This window comes from Panthera pardus, unplaced genomic scaffold (assembly GCF_024362965.1).
Source record: "Panthera pardus isolate Hobbes unplaced genomic scaffold, ASM2436296v1 HiC_scaffold_21, whole genome shotgun sequence".
In the NCBI taxonomy this organism is placed as follows: Eukaryota; Metazoa; Chordata; class Mammalia; order Carnivora; family Felidae; genus Panthera; species Panthera pardus.
Genome location: NW_026526777.1, coordinates 65,128,669 through 65,148,848, shown reverse-complemented (window position 1 = coordinate 65,148,848; position 20,180 = coordinate 65,128,669). Strand labels below are relative to the sequence as shown.

Here is a 20,180-nt window from a genome sequence, read left to right as displayed (position 1 = left end):
TTTAAATGAACATTGGGGCAGCGTTACTGTGCCAGCCAAACACCAAACAGTGGGGGTAACTGACCTCCTCCGAGATCGTGGACCACTGGCCAGTCACTGTGCAGATCTTCTGGGGTTTAAGATGTTCCTCCCATCACAAATCCAAATTCTGGCACCCCTATCCAAAACCGCAAGAACATAACACACCTTTTATTTCGCAAAGAGGAAGATGAAGCTTCTAAAATACACCAGAATAACAGAATTGTCTTCGGGAGGGATAGTCTCGTTTTCTTTTTCTTGTTTTTTATTTTTCATGAGCCTTGATAATTAACCTACGAGTTTCAGCACTATCAGGAGTATTTGTACGGGATGAGGAATAGAATCGTTGTGCATGATCTAGCTGGGTCTCATCCTCATTGTTGGCTGCTGGGACGTCATAACTGGATGACCAGGTCCTGAGTTGGACGGAATTAATTTTGCAGAGGTCTGTGTGTTTGGGGAGGTAGAGCCGACTCAGAAACGCCATTCTGAGGCTTATTTAACTTCTCAGGCTCCGAGCACCGGGCGAACAGCTGCCCCGGGGAGGCTGGCAGCATGGAGTGGAGGCTCCCGCTCCCGAAGCCAGCCCTGCACCCGGGCTTGGGGAAGAGACAATAGAGATGCTCTGTCCTCGCCCTTCCTCAATTTAAAACCTAGGGCGCCAGGCAGGGCTTGGAAAAATTAAACCAAACACTAAGCGGAAGAAAGCCCCCCGCGTCCGATAACTGCCGATTCGTGTGGTACAAACCGACACGGAAATGAGATTGAAGGAGTTTCGAACAAATAGCTGGGGAGACAGATACGAAGGCAGATCTAAGATGGAAGAAAAGGTGGAGGGCTCCACTGAACAGGCCAGGTCGAGGCCTGCGAGCCCGTGCGCGCACACAGCCTCCGGGCCGGGAAGGCCAAGAGCGGGACGAGTACCGCCGGCAGAGGACTAGAAAAGCCGGCGGAGGCTGCAGAGGATCGGTTTAACCGAAAGGCGGTTTCCTCTTCCTCCATTTGCTCGGCCCCAATTGGAAGCGCACTGCGCGGCCTGCGCCGCGCTCTCGGCGGGTTCGGCGTGGGGGCGGGGAGGCAGGCACGGGCGGGGCGGGGCGGGGCGCGGGCGCGCTCCGGCTCTCCTCCTGCGCGGCGCTCCCGGCGGCGCAGGGGGCGGGGCGCCTATATTACGTGCGCGGCGCCGCCCCTGCGAGAGGACGTTGCGTGCTCGCTCGCGCCAGGCGAGTCTCCGCGTCTCCCTCGCGAACTCGGTGAAAGGAATTGGCGCCGTTCGACACCAGGCGGGTCCGCTCTGCAGCACGAACCCACCTCCAGCCGCAGCCGCAGCCGCCGCCCGGGCCGAGGAGCAGCCGCAGCAGCCGCCACCAGTGGCCGAGTGAGCGGAGCCGAGTTTGAGCCAGCGCCTAGCGGTGAATCGGGGCCCTCACCATGAGTTCCTCGCCTGTTAATGTAAAAAAGCTGAAGGTCTCGGAGCTGAAAGAGGAGCTCAAGAAGCGGCGCCTTTCCGACAAGGGTCTCAAGGCCGAGCTCATGGAGCGACTCCAGGCCGCGCTGGACGACGAGGAGGCCGGCGGCCGCCCCGCCATGGAGCCCGGGAACGGCAGCCTAGACCTGGGCGGGGATTCCGCCGGGCGCTCGGGAGCAGGCCTCGAGCAGGAGGCCGCGGCCGGCGGCGACGAGGAGGAGGAGGAGGAGGAAGAGGAGGAGGAAGGGATCGCCGCGCTGGATGGCGACCAGATGGAGCTAGGGGAGGAGAACGGGGCCGCGGGGGCGGCCGACTCGGGCCCGATGGAGGAGGAGGAGGCCGCCTCGGAAGACGAGAACGGCGACGATCAGGGCTTCCAGGAAGGGGAAGATGAGCTCGGCGACGAGGAGGAAGGCGCGGGCGACGAGAACGGGCACGGGGAGCAGCAGCCTCAACCGCCGGCGACGCCGCAGCAACAGCCCCCACAGCAGCGCGGGGCCGCCAAGGAGGCCGCGGGGAAGAGCAGCGGCCCCACCTCGCTGTTCGCGGTGACGGTGGCGCCGCCCGGGGCGAGGCAGGGCCAGCAGCAGGCGGGAGGTAAGAAGAAGGCGGAAGGCGGCGGAGGCGGCGGTCGCCCCGGGGCTCCGGCGGCGGGTGAGTGCTGCGTTGTACGTTGCGCGCGGCGGGAGGCCCGCGCGGGGTGGGGACCGTGCCCCAGGCCTGCCGGAGCCCCGCCGGGGGGAGGGAGCCCCGGGCGGGGGCCGCCGCGGGGGTAGCGGGGAGGGGGGGAGGGGGCGCGGGGAATCCCGCCCGGCCGCGAGGTCTCGGGCTCGGGGCGTGCGACGGTGGCGGCGGCGCCTCCATTATGTGGCTGGCGAGCCGGGGGTGGGGGGGGGGGGGGGGAAGCTGCAGCTGCCGCTGGAGGGGGGAGGAGCGGCGGGCGGGAGCCCCGCCGGCCCGCGGTGGCGCCGCCGCGCTGCGTGCGCGCGGTGCGGGCACATGTCTCGGGGGGAGGGGAGAGGCCCGAGGGCCCGGGGCGGGCGCGCTTTGGCGGCGCTGGGCCGCGGTATTGTGCAAGGAGCGCAGGGTCTCGGCGTGACGTCACTTCCGGCGGGAGGGGCCGGGCGGGGAGAGCGGGGCGGAAGATCAGTACAATGCGGCCGCGGGGAACGCGGGCCCGGGTGGGGGAGGGGAGGGGAGGGCGCGCGGGCCGGGCCGGCCCCTCCCCCCTTCCTGAACTCTCTTTGGGATACACGTGGGCTCGGGGCCTGTGCCGCGCTAGCCTGCAGGAGCTTTCTCGAATCTTCGCGTAGAGTGGCAAAATTAGCGATGGTTTTGGACTGCGTCACTAACTGCAGCCCGGTTCCGAGCTGATTGTTCTTTGGGTTCGCGTTGGATTCGTCGATTGAAAACCCTCCCGGAAAAGAACGGGAAAGTCGAGCTTTTTGCGTCTTTGAACAGGAAGGGGGTTTTTCTTTTCCGCCGTGACGCGGCTTGGCCCCTTACGCGGGGGTGTTGTGTGTTATAGGAGACGGCAAAACAGAGCAGAAAGGCGGAGATAAAAAGAGAGGTGTGAAAAGACCTCGAGAAGATCATGGCCGTGGATATTTTGAGTACATTGAAGAGAACAAGTATAGCAGGTAGAGGATGCCCATCTAGTTCTACTCGTTACCCGTTCGGTCTTGGGTAGGACAAGCTGAATCAGGAGACAATTCTGTCTTTCAGAGCCAAATCTCCCCAGCCACCTGTTGAAGAGGAAGATGAGCACTTCGATGACACAGTGGTTTGTCTTGATACTTGTAAGTGAAGCGGTTTCTCCCGTCTACTCCCCTAGATTCTCAGTGTGGCGGTTTGGGTCCGAGAGTGTTAGAAAACAACGCAGTGCACCGAACGTAAACGCATAAAACTTAGCCTAAACCGTTTCTGTTAAAAGGAAGGTGGTGATGGCTTGTATTCAGATTTCGGTAGCTAAATGTTTAGTACAGCATCGGTTGTGTCGTATTGATAATTTTCCAGGCTTCGGCAATTTGGTTATATTTTTTTATATGACTCGAAAGTTTTCATTTGTAGGAATGTAAAATTAATGCCAGTTTTTTAAATTTTAGTTAGTTAATGGAAACTTGTAAGACTATCTGTAACTTATCCTTGCAGGCTCCTACGATAATTTCCCTTTTTGGGGTAGAATTCTAGCAAGGGAGCTCTTTGGGCTAGTGAAATATGTAATGAATGGCTTTTCCCATTAGCACGCAAGTGTATTCCCTATTCTAAAAGATTGTAATATTACTTTTTCAATAACTGCTCTTTTGTTCTCAATTCCAGTTCAGTAGCTGCTGCTTTAACATAAGTTGATTTCTTCCAAAGACCTGGGGCAGCAGCAGTGGGCTATCACGGGGCTACTAGCTTTCTTCAGCAGCGAATGGTGTCAATGGCAGCGCTGTAAATACTGCTCCTTTACCCAAGTTGGGTTGCAATTGAGTATGAGGAGGATTGCAGACCTCTAGATGGGCCTTGGCTGTCACGTGTGTGACTTTATTTTTTAACAACAACGTTTTGTTGGTTTAACGTTTGATCAGAATGCACAATTCTTTCACTTGGATAGAACAAAACGTAGAAACAATTGCTTGAAAAGTAAGCGGTAAGGTGTGAACCTGCCCTGCAGATCCAGGCAGTTAAAGTGTAGATTCCCGGGTTTTCCAATACGAATTTAATTTTAATCAGGTTTGTGAGGATGTAAACATTAACCCTGGATTTCTTACTAAATGTCCTTTACAGGTAGTTGAGCTAAGGGAGTCTTTTAAAAGAGAAAACACACACGGAAAAGTAGTTTTCTTTGAAAGTTTTAAATACAGTTTGGTTGCTTAAATACAAACTGGGCGGGCATGGGTAGGATAGTGAAGCAGTGATTCAAGAAGTAACGCTACTATCAGAGTAGGCTTTTAATTCATTACTGAGGAATATCAGCTCCTTAATTTGCTACTTACATTGGGTACAAACACAGTTTGAGCCAAAAATTCTACCAGCGATCAGGAATCTTTTGAGAGCAAAGCTTATTTAAGGAGAATTCCAAACTAGTTTTAATTTCCTTTCATCAATAAAAACTGTTGAAGAAAACAGTTTTTTAACTTCAGCTCTCATGGGGGGAACACCAAGAAGGTGCATACAAAATGAGCCAGTGACCCAAAGGTAGCTAAGTTAAAGACCTTTTGGATTTGAGTAATCCGGGAAGTGGATAATCCCCCATTGTTATTGACTAACCGGCAAGCCTGGGGAAAAGGGACCTTAAAATGCCGTAGTATGAACAGTGTTAGACAACCAGGTTTGCACTTTGTAGGGTTGAGGCTGCCTTCACAAGTTTTAGAAAGAATTTAGGATCTAGAGCCCCTGGTGTTTTAAAATTACAAAGTGCAGGATCAACGGCTCATATTCCTGTATTTTAAAATATCATGGCCTACCTTCAGTTTTATTGTGGCACGGGTAAATTCTCCCTGGTTCTGGCATACTTCACTTTGATTTCCTGCTATCCTCTACTGCTTGCCTCTAAATCAAGGTAAAGAGCAGAGCAGGTATGTATCCATGTCCCATTGTCTTGATTATTTTATATACTTAAAATACACGTTAAACCTGGCTGTTTTAGTTTTGGAGGCTGTTTACGCTTTAGTTGGTAATTTGGTGAGTGACTTGGTGTGGGGGTGGGGCTTAAACGGAAGGTCAGAACAGCAGCATGGTTTGTAGAAGCAGTGTCGGTGAAGCATTAGGAAATACGCAAGAATGTAATCACCAGGTTTTGCCTACGTAGCAGCTGTATTCACTTTGGATGTCAAAAGAAATAATATGGTATTTGATATAATTACAGATAATTGTGATCTACATTTTAAAATATCAAGAGACCGCCTCAGTGCTTCTTCCCTTACTATGGAGAGTTTTGCTTTTCTTTGGGCCGGAGGAAGGGCATCTTATGGTGTGTCCAAAGGCAAAGTCTGTTTTGAGATGAAGGTAAATGCAGTTTTGTGACTTTTTGGTTTTTTGTTTTTTTTTTTAAACAAGTGAATTTCCAGTTGCTGGACGCTATTCAGTGTCAGTGGGGCTTCTTTCTTTGGAAGTTTCTGTGGACTGGAAGAGGGGCTTGGAAGACCTTTGTTTTATAACCGTTAACCATATTTGTTACAATCAGAATTTGTTATTGAGCTAGTCTGTTTTTCTTTAGGGTGCTCCTTTTTTATCAGGCACTTGAAAAGCCCACCAAGGGTTTAAAAATAACTGCTGGGTTTCTCGTTTTGTCCCAGAGCAAAGCATGTTGAGCGTATACTTTCATCGGGTTTTGAGTCAGGAATATGTAATTTTTAAACATTATCTGTTCTTTTAAATGTGATCCGACCAAGTACTTAACTTGAACCTTTTCAATTCCAAGTTACAAGTTCTGTCAATTTGTAAAGTTCTTATGGGGGAGGGGGGAGATGACAGGGTAGAATGAGTGTCTTTGTATTAGTAGCCAGAGAAGACTTAGCCCATGGCCCAGATGAAATGAAGCTAGAGTTCAAGGGTTTATCTTCATTGTAATCATTTATGATTTGACTTTCAGGTTACAGAGAAGATCCCAGTAAGGCATTTATATACAAAAGATATTGACATACATGAAGTTCGGATTGGCTGGTCACTAACCACAAGTGGAATGTTGCTTGGTAAAGTTTCCATTAGAGTACTGTCCTCATGAGTGTTCAGGGTCTGATTTCAGTAGTGAGACTAGAAGTATTCTAATTCTGTCTTGTTTGTTCTTAATCTATTAGTATTTTAGAGATGAATGCTATTAGCATGTATAGTAGGATGGTTACTTGTTTTATGACCAGTGGTTAGGAAAAACATTATCCTGTGGTCTGCAGTTTTTCAAATAGTTATATAAGCCTTGTAGCTCTCATTACTTGTCTATGTTTTAGATACAGCATGAGTGGAAGAATGTTAGGTTAGGTACTCATTCATATTGTTGTCCTCTATCCTGAATGTTAAAATATGTGGGTCATGGGACTGTTTTGAACAATCGATTTCACAAAAGTTCTTTATTTTCTTAGGTGAAGAAGAATTCTCTTATGGGTATTCTCTTAAAGGAATAAAAACCTGCAACTGTGAGACTGAAGATTATGGAGAGAAATTTGATGAAAATGATGTGATAACATGTTTTGCTGTAAGTCAACTAAGTATCTATATATAAGTGAGCAATTACTAGCTGGGGATTTTTTTTTAAAAAGGTTTATGAACATTGGCCTTCATTACTAACCCATTTTGACTAAAAAGTACTTAACGTGAACTGGACCTGAAAAATCTAGTGTATTTTACTGAAGGCAGTATTGTTTCTGCTTCTAGATGTGTGTGTCTCATTGTTTATAACTATTCTAAAGTTCCTAACGTTTAACCTAAATCTGTTTTCCAGAGGGTAAGCTTCACTCAACTTGAATTTTGAGGGTTTTTTAAAGCAAGTTTAAAGGAAGCAGGTTAAAATCTTAATTTTTTTCCCAATTTAACAGAACTTTGAAAGCGATGAAGTAGAACTCTCCTATGCAAAGAACGGGCAAGATCTTGGCATTGCCTTCAAAATCAGTAAGGAAATTCTTGCTGGAAGGCCACTCTTCCCGCATGTTCTCTGCCACAACTGTGCAGTTGAATTTAATTTTGGTCAGAAGGAAAAGCCATATTTTCCAATACCAGAAGATTATACTTTTATCCAGAATGTCCCCTTAGAGGATCGAGTTAGAGGACCAAAGGGGCCTGAAGAGAAGAAAGATTGCGAAGTAAGTGGATTTTTTTAAAAGCATTTGAAGGTTACTTTTGTTTGGCAAGAATGACATTCAGAAGATCTGGATGATTGTTCTGTTTCATTTGCTTTGTGGCACGGCTGTTGGCATCAGCTGTAGCTGTGTTTTTTGATGTAGAATATTAAGTTTTCCAAAAATTCCCTTGTTTTAGGGCAATGAAAATTTACAAATTGAAACTGGGTTTTTGTGCACTTCACAAAATAACTTCAGGAATTTTTAGATGGCTCTACTAAGTGAAACATTTTTTTTCCATGGTAGGTTGTTATGATGATTGGCTTGCCCGGAGCTGGGAAAACCACCTGGGTTACTAAACATGCGGCAGAAAATCCTGGTAAATACAACATTCTCGGAACAAACACCATAATGGATAAAATGATGGTAAGAAAAATATTGAGGGTGTGATCTCAGCACTTTAAAAAGACCAGAAGGCATTAAAACTTTTTTGCCTGTTGTCTTTATCCATTTTGCGTTGGTGTTCTAGAGATAGGAGCTTGGGCAAAGTTCCGTTGGTTACTTAAACTATAGAAGGATGTAAACTACTTCTGTCTGGAAGGTAAAGTGCCTTCCAGGGGCGACGCTTTATTTTTCCTAGGAAACTTTTTGAACTTTCGACATTTAGTAGCTGAACTAGAAGAGCAGAGGATCTTGCTTACGTGATAAAACAACCTTTTTTGTAGCGATGATAAGGAAAGGCAGTATTTAAACTTTGCAATGTCTGGTTTCCATGTAGATCTAAGCTGATATTAAAAAAAAATTGAGCTTTATTCACAAGCTCAAAGGAACTGTTGAACTTTTAAAACAGGTGGCAGGTTTTAAGAAACAGATGGCTGATACTGGAAAACTGAACACGCTGTTGCAGAGGGCTCCACAGTGTCTCGGAAAGTTTATTGAGATCGCTGCCCGTAAGAAGCGAAATTTCATTCTGGATCAGGTGAGCTGCAGCCTTGAGGTTATAAACAAAAGGAACTGATGATTGGGTTTGGCGTGGAGCTAACATTTGGGTTTATGAACTTTGTTTTAAAGACCAACGTGTCTGCTGCTGCCCAGAGGAGAAAAATGTGCCTGTTTGCAGGCTTCCAGCGAAAAGCTGTCGTAGTTTGCCCAAAAGATGAAGACTATAAGCAAAGAACACAGAAGAAAGCTGAAGTAGAGGGGAAAGACCTACCAGAACACGCTGTCCTCAAAATGAAAGGTATGAATTTAATTCTATTAACGTTAAATCTGCCGAGATCTGTACCTGCAAACTCGCGTGAACGTTTGCCAGTGATGCAGGTTCCTGAGTTACCTTCACTCTTTGTTAAGGGAGTGTGTGGGGGGGGTTTATTTCTCTCTTTAGGGAAACGCTCGTACACCGAGCAGATGGCATAGCGTGGTTTGAAAGGATGAAAGCAGGCTTTAGGACTGTGGTCTGGGGCTAATCTGACCCTATTCCTTGTAGGAAACTTCACGCTGCCGGAGGTGGCCGAGTGCTTTGATGAAATCACCTATGTTGAGCTGCAGAAGGAGGAAGCCCAAAAACTTCTGGAGCAGTATAAGGAGGAGAGCAAAAAGGCCCTGCCGCCGGAAAAGAAACAGAACACCGGTTCCAAGAAGAGCAATAAAAATAAGAGTGGCAAGAACCAGTTCAACAGAGGCGGCGGCCACAGAGGACGTGGCGGGTTCAACATGCGCGGCGGGAGTTTCAGAGGAGGAGGCGAGTTTGCTTTTGAGTTTCACTTGGTTGGAGGTTGGAATGAGCGATGACCATCTTCTAAGTTTGGGGGCTGGGTGGTGGTCAACTGAATTTAACGCAGGACAGTTGACCTCCCTGGACTCTGCTGCCCTAGTAACTAGCTTCAAATGCCGTGATGTGATCCTAAGCACGCCTTGTTAGGTGTTAAACCTTGTTGTGTCTTTTTCTTTAAATGTTATTTTGAGAGAGCGTGTGTGATCGCGGCAGGGGCAGAGGGGGAAAGAGAATCCTAAGGAGGCTCCGCGCTGTCGGCACAGAGCCTGACGCAGGGCTCGATCCCACAGACCTTGCGGTCAGGGCCTGAGCCAAAATCGAGAGTCGGATGCCTACCCGACCGAGCCAGACAGGCGCCCCTGTTGGTTTTAGAAGTTACTTTTCTCTACAGTAGAGGGCCAGTCCGCAAGAGTAGGGTCCTGTGGAAAGGAAGTGCAAGGTTGCTAAAGCCAACGTGTCTTGTCTGCAGCTCCTGGGAATCGCGGTGGTTACAACAGGAGGGGCAACATGCCGCAGCGAGGCGGCGGCGGTGGCGGCAGCGGCGGCATCGGCTACCCGTACCCTCGCGGCCCCGTGTTCCCCAGCCGAGGCGGATACTCGAACAGAGGGAACTACAGCAGAGGCGGGATGCCCAACAGAGGGAACTACAACCAGGTAACGCGCCCCCGGCCCCGATGATTCGGATAACGGAGTCGGGAAAGTTGTAAAGTCTTGTCACAGCCTCAATTAGGCCATTAGGTCTGAGTGCGGTGGCGCAGGAACACCAGGGATGGTAGAATGAGGGCCGCCTAAGTTTGGTGTTCAGGTGCATGAACCCGCAACACGTCCAAGGATGTCTTAAATGAATAAATTAAACACCGAGAGCAAACAGCACAGGGTGCCCAGGGTTGAGTTGCTAGAGGCGAGGCCTGTCCTGTGCTGCTGGCTCCTGTGTACAACACAGACCTGTGCTCTGGAGTTTGAGTTTTCAAGGATTTTTTTTTTTTTCTCCCTGCCTCCCCCCCCCCCCCCCCCCCCCCCAGAACTTCAGAGGACGAGGAAACAATCGTGGCTACAAAAACCAATCTCAGGGCTACAACCAGTGGCAGCAGGGTGTAAGTAACTTCTTATGTGCTACGTACATTCATTGTGCCTTAAGTTCATCGTAAGAGTCAGTCTTGAAACCCTTGCGCAGGGATTGGAGCGTTTTTATAATCGTTACAGGGCGAGGTTTGAATATAGGTGGAGATGGCTGTAACTTACTGTTTTAATAAAGTAATATTCTTTAATACGTACGGTTCTTTTTATTGTTAGCTTTAATTGCATAAACTAACCAAGTCATGATGTGTTTTCTTTTGTAATGTGTTTATTGATAATAATGGGATATTAATACTAACTAAATCTGGTTTGATAGAAATCAGAGGTATGACAGGTGTAAATTTGTTTCCAGCAATTACTCTGAATTAGATTGTCATTTCCTAAAAGCAGTTTGAGTGGCTTATTGATGTTTTTTCTTTAAAAAAAAAATTTTCTCTTACAGCAATTCTGGGGTCAGAAGCCATGGAGTCAGCATTATCACCAAGGATATTATTGAATACCCAAATAAAACGAACTGATACATATTTCTCCAAAACCTTCACAAGAAGTCGACTGTTTTCTTTAGTAGGCTAACTTTTTAAACATTCCACAAGAGGAAGTGCCTGCGGGTTCCTTTTTTAGAAGCTTTGTGGGTTGATTTTTTTTCTTTTCTTTTTTGTACATTTTTAATTGCAGTTTTAAAGTGAATCGTAAGAGAACCTCAGCATTGTGCACGATAAGAGAATGTGTCAGTATTTCAGGGTTCTACATTTTATCTGTAAAATGTGACTTTTTTTTTTTTTTATCACAACAAAAGTAAAATGTTGCTTTGTACCTGGTGTCTTTTATTAAGAATTTACTCCCCCCATTTCTCACAGAGATAACAGTCGGGAGTCATTGTCACAATATAATAGAAATGTTAGCAACCAGATTCATGGGAGGACCGCGCAGTCCTCATGAATCACCTGAGACTCTGTACTGCTCCTAGAACACTCCATCCTCTCTGTAGTTTGCCGAGCGGCGGAGGGGGAAGCTTCCATCGTAGTTCCTGACCATAACTGGGAAGTCTTTTTCTTTGTTTTTTTTTTTAAATAACAACGGAATTGGCCTAATGGGGAACGAAGAGAAAACTTGGAACCAAGAGAGAGAAGATGGAGTGTACGTAGAAGGGCTGTTCAAAATGTAAAACTTTGGTTGCATTATTTGTGGAGGCTCAAACTTGTGAAGGTTCAATACCATAATTTTTCCATTTGTTCTGCATTTTGATTCTGAAAAGAAAGCTGGCTTTGCCCATTTCTTATTAAAAAAACTTGTTGTAAATCCAGTTGTCTAATGGGATCTATATGAAGTTAGCTATGTCTGTATGCCCTTCTCCCACAAAATACTGTATCACTAGTGTGCTTGTAGTACTTTACTCCACCATCTTTGTAAGCTAATGAAATTGTGAGTCACCCATTTATATCTTAATTTTTAATCATGTCAGTTCTTGAATGGGTATCTCCTTAGCCTGCTGATTTCTTTTTCTTTCTAAAGAAAGTGGGTGGAGAAATTAATTTAGACGTTTGTTTGCAATAAAAAGAATTCATTTTACTCTCGTTTTGGGATTCTCGCCATCAAGGTTCAAAATCCCTTTATAAAACTCCCAAGAGGAGGAAATTTAAGTGTGTGCTTTCTGGACAGCTTATTCTGTACTCCGTACTTCGAACATTTAGGTTTTAAAAACTTAAATGTATACTGACAATTGAGTTTTAATTACGAAGTAAAGTTGAATCCTTCCTTCCCCTCCCCCCCCAGACGACTTAACATTTAACGAGGGGAAAAGGTGTACTGGCTGGGAGAAGTTAACACTCAGTTTACCATCTTTACGAAATGCTAACGGCTGTCCTCGAGAGAATATCTTAATACGCATATATCTGATACGTGAGACTCTGGGAACAGATGCTTTTAGAAGCCATCGTACAAGCCAGTCCTTGATTTCACGACTACACAACACTGCTAACTTAACTGTAGCTATGTGACCGCATTAGATCCCCTAATTGTAATTCTATTGGGTTTGCACAGAACACTTAATCTTCTAAAGGACCCTCACTGATGTGAAGTGAGGAATCAGGAGTCAAACTGTAGAACTAAAACTTGACTTCAGTCTAGCGTTTTGTTGGTGTTTTAGGTTGCTTCTGGTAAGTTGAGGTTTGTCTGTATTTTCTTCTGTTTGCTTAGATTTTTGTTTTAGCCATCTTCAATCAGATTTTTCACTTCTTCATACTCCTAGGAATTCTGCCACAAGCGGAGCGGGAGTGGAGTTTTAGCTGGTGGTGTAGGTTTAAGTTGATACATTTTGGGAGCGGAGGCTAATCCTGGAATTCCGGTGAGAATACTTAACGGGACAAGGTAGCGTCTCAAGGGTTTTTGTTTTTTTAGCAGTTAGCTTTAGTGCTGGCAACCACTGGCATTAACTGTTATATCAGTACACATTGTAATTACGAGGATTGCATAGTAGACCTACCCAGGGGAAAAATTTGTTTTCAGCTTTGTTGCTAATCAGTGTTCTGGGTACGTTTGAAACATCTTGGATCTTACCTTCTAGTTGAAAACTGCTTCCCGAGGAGTTCATACTCTAACGTGAATCGTGGTGGGGGAGTAATGGCCAAATAATACTGTTGGGTAGACTGTTCTCCCTTGGGTAGTCCAGAGAAGTTTGGGAAGACCAGTGGAATAGATAAAAACACTGTCCAGGAATATGTTAAAATTTCCAGCAGCAGTCTCCTCAAGATTAGTACTAAATATGCCTGGAAAGGAATAATCTTCGTGTTTAAGGAACTGGGAAGGAGGAGCGTATCAGATAGCAAGCAAAAGGGAGAAAAAGAAGAAACGCCATTTGGCAGAGTAGGGTCTGTAAACGAGAAACTTGGCTTCCTGCTTGCCCCTCCTGTAGCCCGTCCCTCTGTGGCGAGCAAAACCGAAGAAACAAAAGACCTAGTTGGGAACAAATGTCTCCGCTCCACCGGTGAGATTGCTGTTGGTTTAGTGGTACTTCCCCTAGAAAGTTTTGCAGGTGGTCCTGTCCTCCTGAGTGAGGTGTTGGATCAGATTGGTGAGCTCCAGCGGTGTGAGAAGCGCAGGAATAGGTTAATCAGGAAAGATGGCAAATCACTGTAAGAAATGAAGTAACAGCTCCTGTCCTGTAGAGCATTTGCTTTGCTGCTGGTGGGTTCTGTCTTGTGGCTCCTGTTTGGCCTTTGACGTGGAGGTCTCTGGCTTGGACCTAGGAGGTCAGGACTAACTTGTGGCCCCTTCCTGGCCAGACAGTAAGATGAAATCTTAGAATGCAGCACGAGTGAAGTCCATCTGACCAAAGGAAGCCTCATTAAATCCACAAAACCAGAAGCTCACACTTGGCCAGGGTAGATTCTGTCTGAAAATGACCATGTCCTGAGCACTGACAAGGTATTAAAGCTTCCTAAAGACTACTTGCGTTGACAAAGTACTTAAAATTTTTCCAGGAGAAGTAATACTTAAGTATGTTTTCCACCTTCGGGAGAATTTACATTCATGGAGGTGTGTTCTGCATCCAATGCTTGCCTCGGTTGTGGGAATCAATGTGTTTTTCTGTGCGCTTAATATAAATTGGCTGTTTGTCCTTAGGACCGTTTTCATAATAGGTCCCGTCGCACAAATAAAAACGAAGTATTCCCATACGTTTTTAAGCTTGGGGTAGACTTCAGTCACCTACAAAAAACTGATTATAGGTCTGTAGGAATATATCTGGTACTTTTGAAAAAGCCAAAACCAGAATAAGCTACCAAGGAAGGCATAAACCTGTCTTTCATAGCCCAAGTCTTAGTGTCTGGTAATGTAACCTTAAAAACCGTTTCCACGACTCCCTTTGTACGCGTAAGTATAAAGTGTCTTTTTTAAAAGTGGGTGGATGTAGCAGAGAATAATTGGCCACTCCCACCCCCCCGAATATTCCTTGAACTACTCTGGAAAGAGGAGTACAGCATTCTTTTCTAAAGCCGTGTGTACCTAAGTATTTAAAATGGTTTGAGTCTAAACTTTGTCGTCCTTTGTTTCTGGGGCTCTGAGAAATGGTGTAACGTTTCAGTAATGGTAGAGAGCAAAGATACGTAGCGTTAAGGGCCTTGGCAATAGGTCACGATGGTTACGCCCGGGGCGTTAAAGGGGACGGTAAATTGGTATTTAGACTAACTGCCTTAGCTGTCTAAATAGTTTTAGTCCCGTTCAACCGGTCTCTTCGAACTCGAATGGTTAATTTCATAAACTTACCTAAAACCATAATGCCCTTCTGCTACGCGGAGCCTTCTGTTTGGATTTAGGTTTGAATTTTCGGCCCTTTTCTTCAAGTCTGCAGTAAAACACTCGGGGGTCGTATGTGTAGCCAGGTTAGTGGTTGAGTTTTTCTTGAGGTTCCTCTGAGGCCCAGTGTATTTTATACCCTGGTGCCAGCACTGCAGGTACGTGATAGACAAATACTAAAAATACTTTATGGTGGCTAGCTTGTGTTGAAGCGAGTGACCTTAGCCTTCCTCCTCTTTTTTACTCACCTTGCTATCTAAGGTAAACCCTTCAGAATTGTGATGGAAGTGACCTAAAGGCGTGCTGATTGACACAGTGTATATCTCTTGAGTGCGTTGGGGTAGACAAAAAGAAAAACCAGGATCCCCAAGTCCCTTAATATCCCGAAGTTTAAATCCTGTATATGTGACATTGAATAGTTGAAATCACCTACTTAATAGCCAATTGTTGTTTCTGCTAAAAATGTACGCTACTTTATTTGGTGGTTATACTTAGTCGATTTCAACGTGCATGCGGCTGGAGACCCCATACGAGCACTTAAGATCCGTAGGAGAAGGCCAACAGCATGCGCGTACATTAAGTGACAGACGTCACATCCTAACCAGTTGACTAAAATTACAGGCGATTGAGTACGTCTGATTCGTTGGTCCAAGGAACTTAATTTAGTCTGTAAGGCTCAGTAGATTGTAAATACTATAGTCCTAATGTCAACCGGAGTTATTTTAAAAATGTTAACAGCTCTGTATTTTGTGAAGTTAGGTTGTGCCGTCCACGTGGAAAGCGGAATAACTACAATTTCTTGGCATTGCGTAGCTCCTGGGGCATTCAGTTGTGATTGTAGAGCAGTTACTTGTAGGGGAACAGATCATCGATAGGCGCTACTTGGTTAGGGAGGTTATTGGGACAAGGACCTTAACTGTGTGTTTCAGTTTGTACTTAACTTTAATTATTGCCTAGGAATATTACAATTTTTTCTCCCTTTTCGTGCCAGGATTCAACGTATACTTGCATCTTGACAAGGAACAAGGGGGGTTTTGGTTTTAAAGCTGGATGGGTGGGTATGAGAAACTACATTCTATAGTTGAAAGAGAGGTGGTAACGACAGTCTAGGTAAATAGAGAAATGTCTTGGGGCAGATTCGCTTCGTTTTGGCTGCACCGCCAGTGGCGTTGCCATCCCAGTGGCGGAGCACGTTCTCTGGAGCATGCGCAGCTCCGACTGCATAGGCCAGGGAGCCAACCTGTCTAAATAAACACTGAACTGTTGTTTATGGCATGCTCTTCCCTGCCAGTCCTTTAACAGTCCAGGCGCTCACCGGAAGTAAAATCCGCTTTGTGCAGTGAAATTTTCTGCACTTGCCAAGCACCTGAGAAGCATACTCAACACGTTAGGGTCAACGAAAAAAAAATTAAAAGGCCAAGAACAGCGAGATGGCCGGTATGGTTGGCCAACCTGTGACGGAAACGTTTTGAAGTATTAAGGCTTACAGACAGGTGAGGGAAAATTCAGAAGAAGGTACTTCAGAAGAAGGAGCGGGGCTTTTACTAGAATGGCAATTAGCAATTTTTTTAGGTAGCTAGTAATAGAAGGTGTCCTTACATTTCAGTGGTCTAGTTGAAGGGAGTGGGAGCGTCATGGTCAAGTACAACGAAAGGTTCCAGCTTTATGTATCTTTTTTTTTAAGTAATAAAGCAAACAAACAAAAATATATGCTGATTGAAATTTCATCTCCTTTTCCTTAGTCTGTCCATGTGAATGTCCTGTGTGGAAGAGTAAAAGGGCCCAACTAAATGTGTTCCAGTGATTCCAATAGGTATTCCAAATTCATTGCTGCTTGTACATTTCATACTTGTTCTTTGGGCTTCCAGGATCACCTTAATTAGAACTCTCTTATTTAAAAGTAGGGGATTGGGAGACATTGGTAACCCTGATTGGCTAGATTCTATAAACTGGAAAACCAGGTTTTCTCCTCTGTCCTTCGCACCCCCAAGTATGAAGTATCGGTGTGCCCGCAAGTGGTGGTCCTTGCATGGGATTAAGACTGCGTATGCAAATAGAGCCGAGCCCTTAAAAGGTTAGATCCTTAGTCTGATGGTTCAAATTCCTTCTGTTGTAACTTTTTGGAAGACACTCTTTTTAATTCTCCTCACTTGTAGAGATTACGGAAAATGCTTTAATGCAGAAAACTGTCCAGGATACCTGTGTCCATGTTTTCCCCAGATCTTTCTGCATCTGTGCTAAATGCGTACATGCTTACTCTTTATTAGTTTATAAACATTTGGAAAATAGGTTGAGATCCTTTTGGATAATGAGGTGGGACTCCATATCAAAATGGAAAAATCAACTAGGAAGTAAATTTAAATTGTGAAGACAGAAGGAATAAAAAGGCTCAGTGTGAGCTCTGCTTGTGCCAGTCCAGAGCATGTAATTTCTCACCGCCCTGAAGTCCTTTAAAGGCTTGATAAGAAGCTTAGAGGGAAATGTATTGGGTAATACAGTATAGCGTTGAGACGTAGCTATCAGGATTTGCTCAATGAGCTAGAGCTCTACGGTGTCACTTAAAATCTGATGGCTTCTGAAAGAGCAGACTGCTTGCTCTGTTTCAGACTAAAGAGTAAAAATCCGATTTTGTTCACTTGAGGAAGAAAACCATTACAAGAAAAAGGTTTGTTTCAGAAATAAGCTTTGAATTCAGATAGCAAAGCATAGCTTTCATTTCATAGGACTTGTCCTCACAGTCCAAAGGGAAGAAACATTTCCGTGGAAACTGCTCCATTAAGAAACCCCGTGTATACAGGTTGTTGACTTTGGTTTCCTAAGGGGAGGTCCTACCATAAGTTTATGGCATATGGAACTTAACGGATGTTATTCCTAGGAAAGTGGAACAGATACCATTTGTTCACAAAAATGAACAACCGAAGGCTTTTTACATTAGTGCCTGCTCGTGTAAATGTAGTCACTGCTGGTTTTGTCAAGATAGAAATACTTGGAAAAAAACCTTTATTCTAGAAAATGAAGAGTAAGGCAAGCATAGCTGTTGAAGACTCCTACTTGAAGTAGGAGTTACAAGCTTCAACGTTACAAGCTTCAACGTGTAATACCTTGAGGAAGACATTTGTAATAAGCTTTGTCCCTAAAGCTTCGTATTTTAAGAGAAAAAAGGTGGAGCTTCCTGCATAAAATCGGCCGCGTGAGACGCCAGCATTGGGGTATTGGTATATTCTGTTGTCCTCATTGGATGACCACTGGACCATATTTTAAGATGCTTCCAAAAACTATTATTATAGAGGACCATTAAAAATCAGAAGTTTAGCACTCGCTTTATTTTTTTCTACTCATTAAGACTTTCTGTTTACCCAAACTGTAGTACGTATATTAACATGACTCTCAAAGGGGTGCCTTGACCCCCATCCGCTACAGATTTTTATCTAGGATTCCAACCCCATTTGATCCCTAGCTCTTTGCTGAAAAGTGCATAAACAGGAGTCCTGAATTTATTATATAGACCTCCTCGCATTATATAATCGAAGCAAAGGGAAACCAGCGATGGAGTAGAGGTACGTAGACTAAAAAGATGCTTGCAAATCAAATAATGGTACTAGGAATAGTTAAAATTTTTTGTTGCCAAACTTGGTCATTATAAATCACAAGTCCAAAGAAAAGCTTCTAGTTAATGTTAAATTCCCTGAGGTCCTTTTACTGTGATGGAAAAGCCAAGTAGTCGAGGGAGGGGTGAGGGAAGGGGGAAATGCATAGAGCACCAGACAGATTTAACGAAGCATTATAGATAAGCCACAAAGCGTTTTTAAAACTACTAATGGCCGCAATTCTATTTTAATCAGCTATTTAGCTGGTATCTACTGCTAGATCACCTAGTGTGAAGTTTTGGAATTAATGGAACAGTGAAAGCCGCGATTCACCTGGAGGTTCCCGAGGTCACGGAAGGTAGGTTGCCCTTCCAGTCCCCTGGCGAGGGGGGTGGGGGGGAGCGGGGACCTGGAGCACCGTTTAACGGACACGTGGGGACTGGCGTTACCAGGCACAGGGGTTGGGAACGTAAAGAGAAGAGCTGACCGGAGTTGCCGATGAGGGACTTGGGCTCTGCCTGTGGCCAGAGTGGGAGAGCTTAAGCAGAGGCCTGAGTTCAGGTCTCCGCGGCCGGAGGTGCGCTGGAGACAGGCTTCGCACAGCGCTCACCTGGTGGGAGCCTGAGGTTGGATGGCGGAGCGTGAGCGGACGGGGTTGGAGACTAGCGGTGGGACCTAGAGGTCTGTCGGGAGGCCTCAGGGAAGGTGTCCGGGAGCCACGGGGGAGGGGCCTGGAGTGTGTCCTAGTCCAGCAAGGAGTGTGATCCCTAACCTCCGTAACTGAGGAAGGAAATAGAAGGCGTTATCATGTAAACTTACTAAACGATATTTTCAGAGTCAATCCAAATAAGTATGTCACAACTTTGTTTTTACCCAGGTCTTCAGTTTATGCAGTTACTCTGCTGTGAAAGTGAACTAACCTTGTAACTGGTGAAGGCCTTGGAAATTTTTGCCAGCTGAGAGGTTTCTCTCACTCAGGGTAAGATGTAATCATAGAATGGGAGGGCAAGGTGGGAACTGAGTTAACTGAATCCGATTGCCCGATTTTATACATCGCCTCCGTTTGTAAACCGAAGCTGAGAACAGGAGTGGCCTGTGCACACAGCTTATTAAAGGTCTGGTTGGATCAGTACTCCTCGGTGCCCCCCCCCCTCCCCCCACCCCCCATGCAGATACAGTGCTGCCTCTTAAAACGTGAGTGACTGGTCACTTTGAATAACAGACTGGATTCAGCTTTTGAGTTGTGTCTGTAGTGGACAGATGTTCGTAAACTGCATTTTCCAACAACCTTTCCTCATTAGTGTTCAAATACCGCCTTGGGCGGCCCCTAGATGATAATATTCTTAGGAGGTGTGGCATTTGGGAGACCACATAGCCCGTGTGCCCTGCCCCTGGTGAGGACGGCCACGGGAAAGGTGGGCGTAGGAGGGAAGGGTGCTCCCTTGTGTGACCTGAACGGAGCATGCGCTCCCCACTTACCTTTGAAAAGTGGGACACCCCAGAATAAAGTTTCAGCATATCTTGACCTTGTTCTGTTTCTCTGGCTCACCACCATAATCCAGTTCTAGGACCATTAATAACCAGAATCCTGTCCGCTGGTCTGTGTTCAGACTTACCGTTTCTTAACCAGGAAGGGACCCCCTAGCTTGTGTTTTGTCAAATTATTTACGAGATTTTCCTGGAAAGTCCTGTTGGCTATTTATCGAGCCAAAAAATAAATAATTCCATTGCTTCCATTCCAAAAGGGAGTTGTTTTCCCCTGAATGAATAAATGCTGTAGACTTGGTTGGTTGGGTGCCTTGTTTTTGTTTCTGTTTTGCCTTTTTACATGACAGCTGGTTGAATTGTAAATGACTTATTCATATTAATGTAATAATATGTGTGTGATCCTGTAGTTTTTTGTTTGTACCAAACAAGTTCTGAAAATGTTTGTGCATGCCCTGCGTATATTTAAATTCCATTTAAAAGAAACTGCATACTTCCAGAAAAATTAGAGCACTTAAAAACAATCTTCACTTTTGGAGAGATCCTACTGTTCTAAGAAATCGAAGAATATGGTCAGGTGGTGAGTGCGTTTTTAAAATAGTAATCCGCAAAGTCCTACGGCCCATTAATGTTTTAAGGCTTACAGTAGCACCTAACTTTAGAAACCAGGAAGTATTTCCTCATTTTTAACAGGATACAGTAATGCAGTTGTTACTTGTTTT

The 20,180-nt window shown here is 45.5% G+C and overlaps 1 protein-coding gene across 4 annotated transcripts; it reads left to right on the top strand.

The window, feature by feature from the left end:
• Positions 1-1,212: 1,212 nt before the first annotated feature.
• HNRNPU (heterogeneous nuclear ribonucleoprotein U) lies at positions 1,213-19,759 on the top strand. Of its 4 annotated transcripts, XR_008424705.1 has the most exons (16): positions 1,213-2,140; positions 3,015-3,126; positions 3,212-3,285; positions 5,340-5,479; positions 6,066-6,165; positions 6,550-6,662; positions 7,003-7,266; positions 7,549-7,668; positions 8,093-8,221; positions 8,314-8,482; positions 8,729-8,983; positions 9,486-9,670; positions 10,039-10,110; positions 16,129-16,199; positions 18,229-18,331; positions 18,851-19,759. XR_008424705.1 is itself a non-coding variant. In XM_053909409.1 (14 exons), the coding sequence occupies exons 1-14, from the start codon at positions 1,450-1,452 to the stop codon at positions 10,587-10,589; spliced, it is 2,478 nt and encodes an 825-aa protein (XP_053765384.1). In that variant the 5' UTR covers positions 1,213-1,449; the 3' UTR covers positions 10,590-11,662. The 4 variants fall into 4 exon arrangements, 2 of the variants coding, with proteins under 2 accessions (XP_053765384.1, XP_053765385.1); XR_008424706.1 differs by having other exon boundaries at positions 16,129-18,331; XM_053909409.1 differs by lacking the exons at positions 16,129-16,199; positions 18,229-18,331; positions 18,851-19,759 and adding an exon at positions 10,536-11,662.
• The last annotated feature ends 421 nt before the right edge of the window (positions 19,760-20,180 follow it).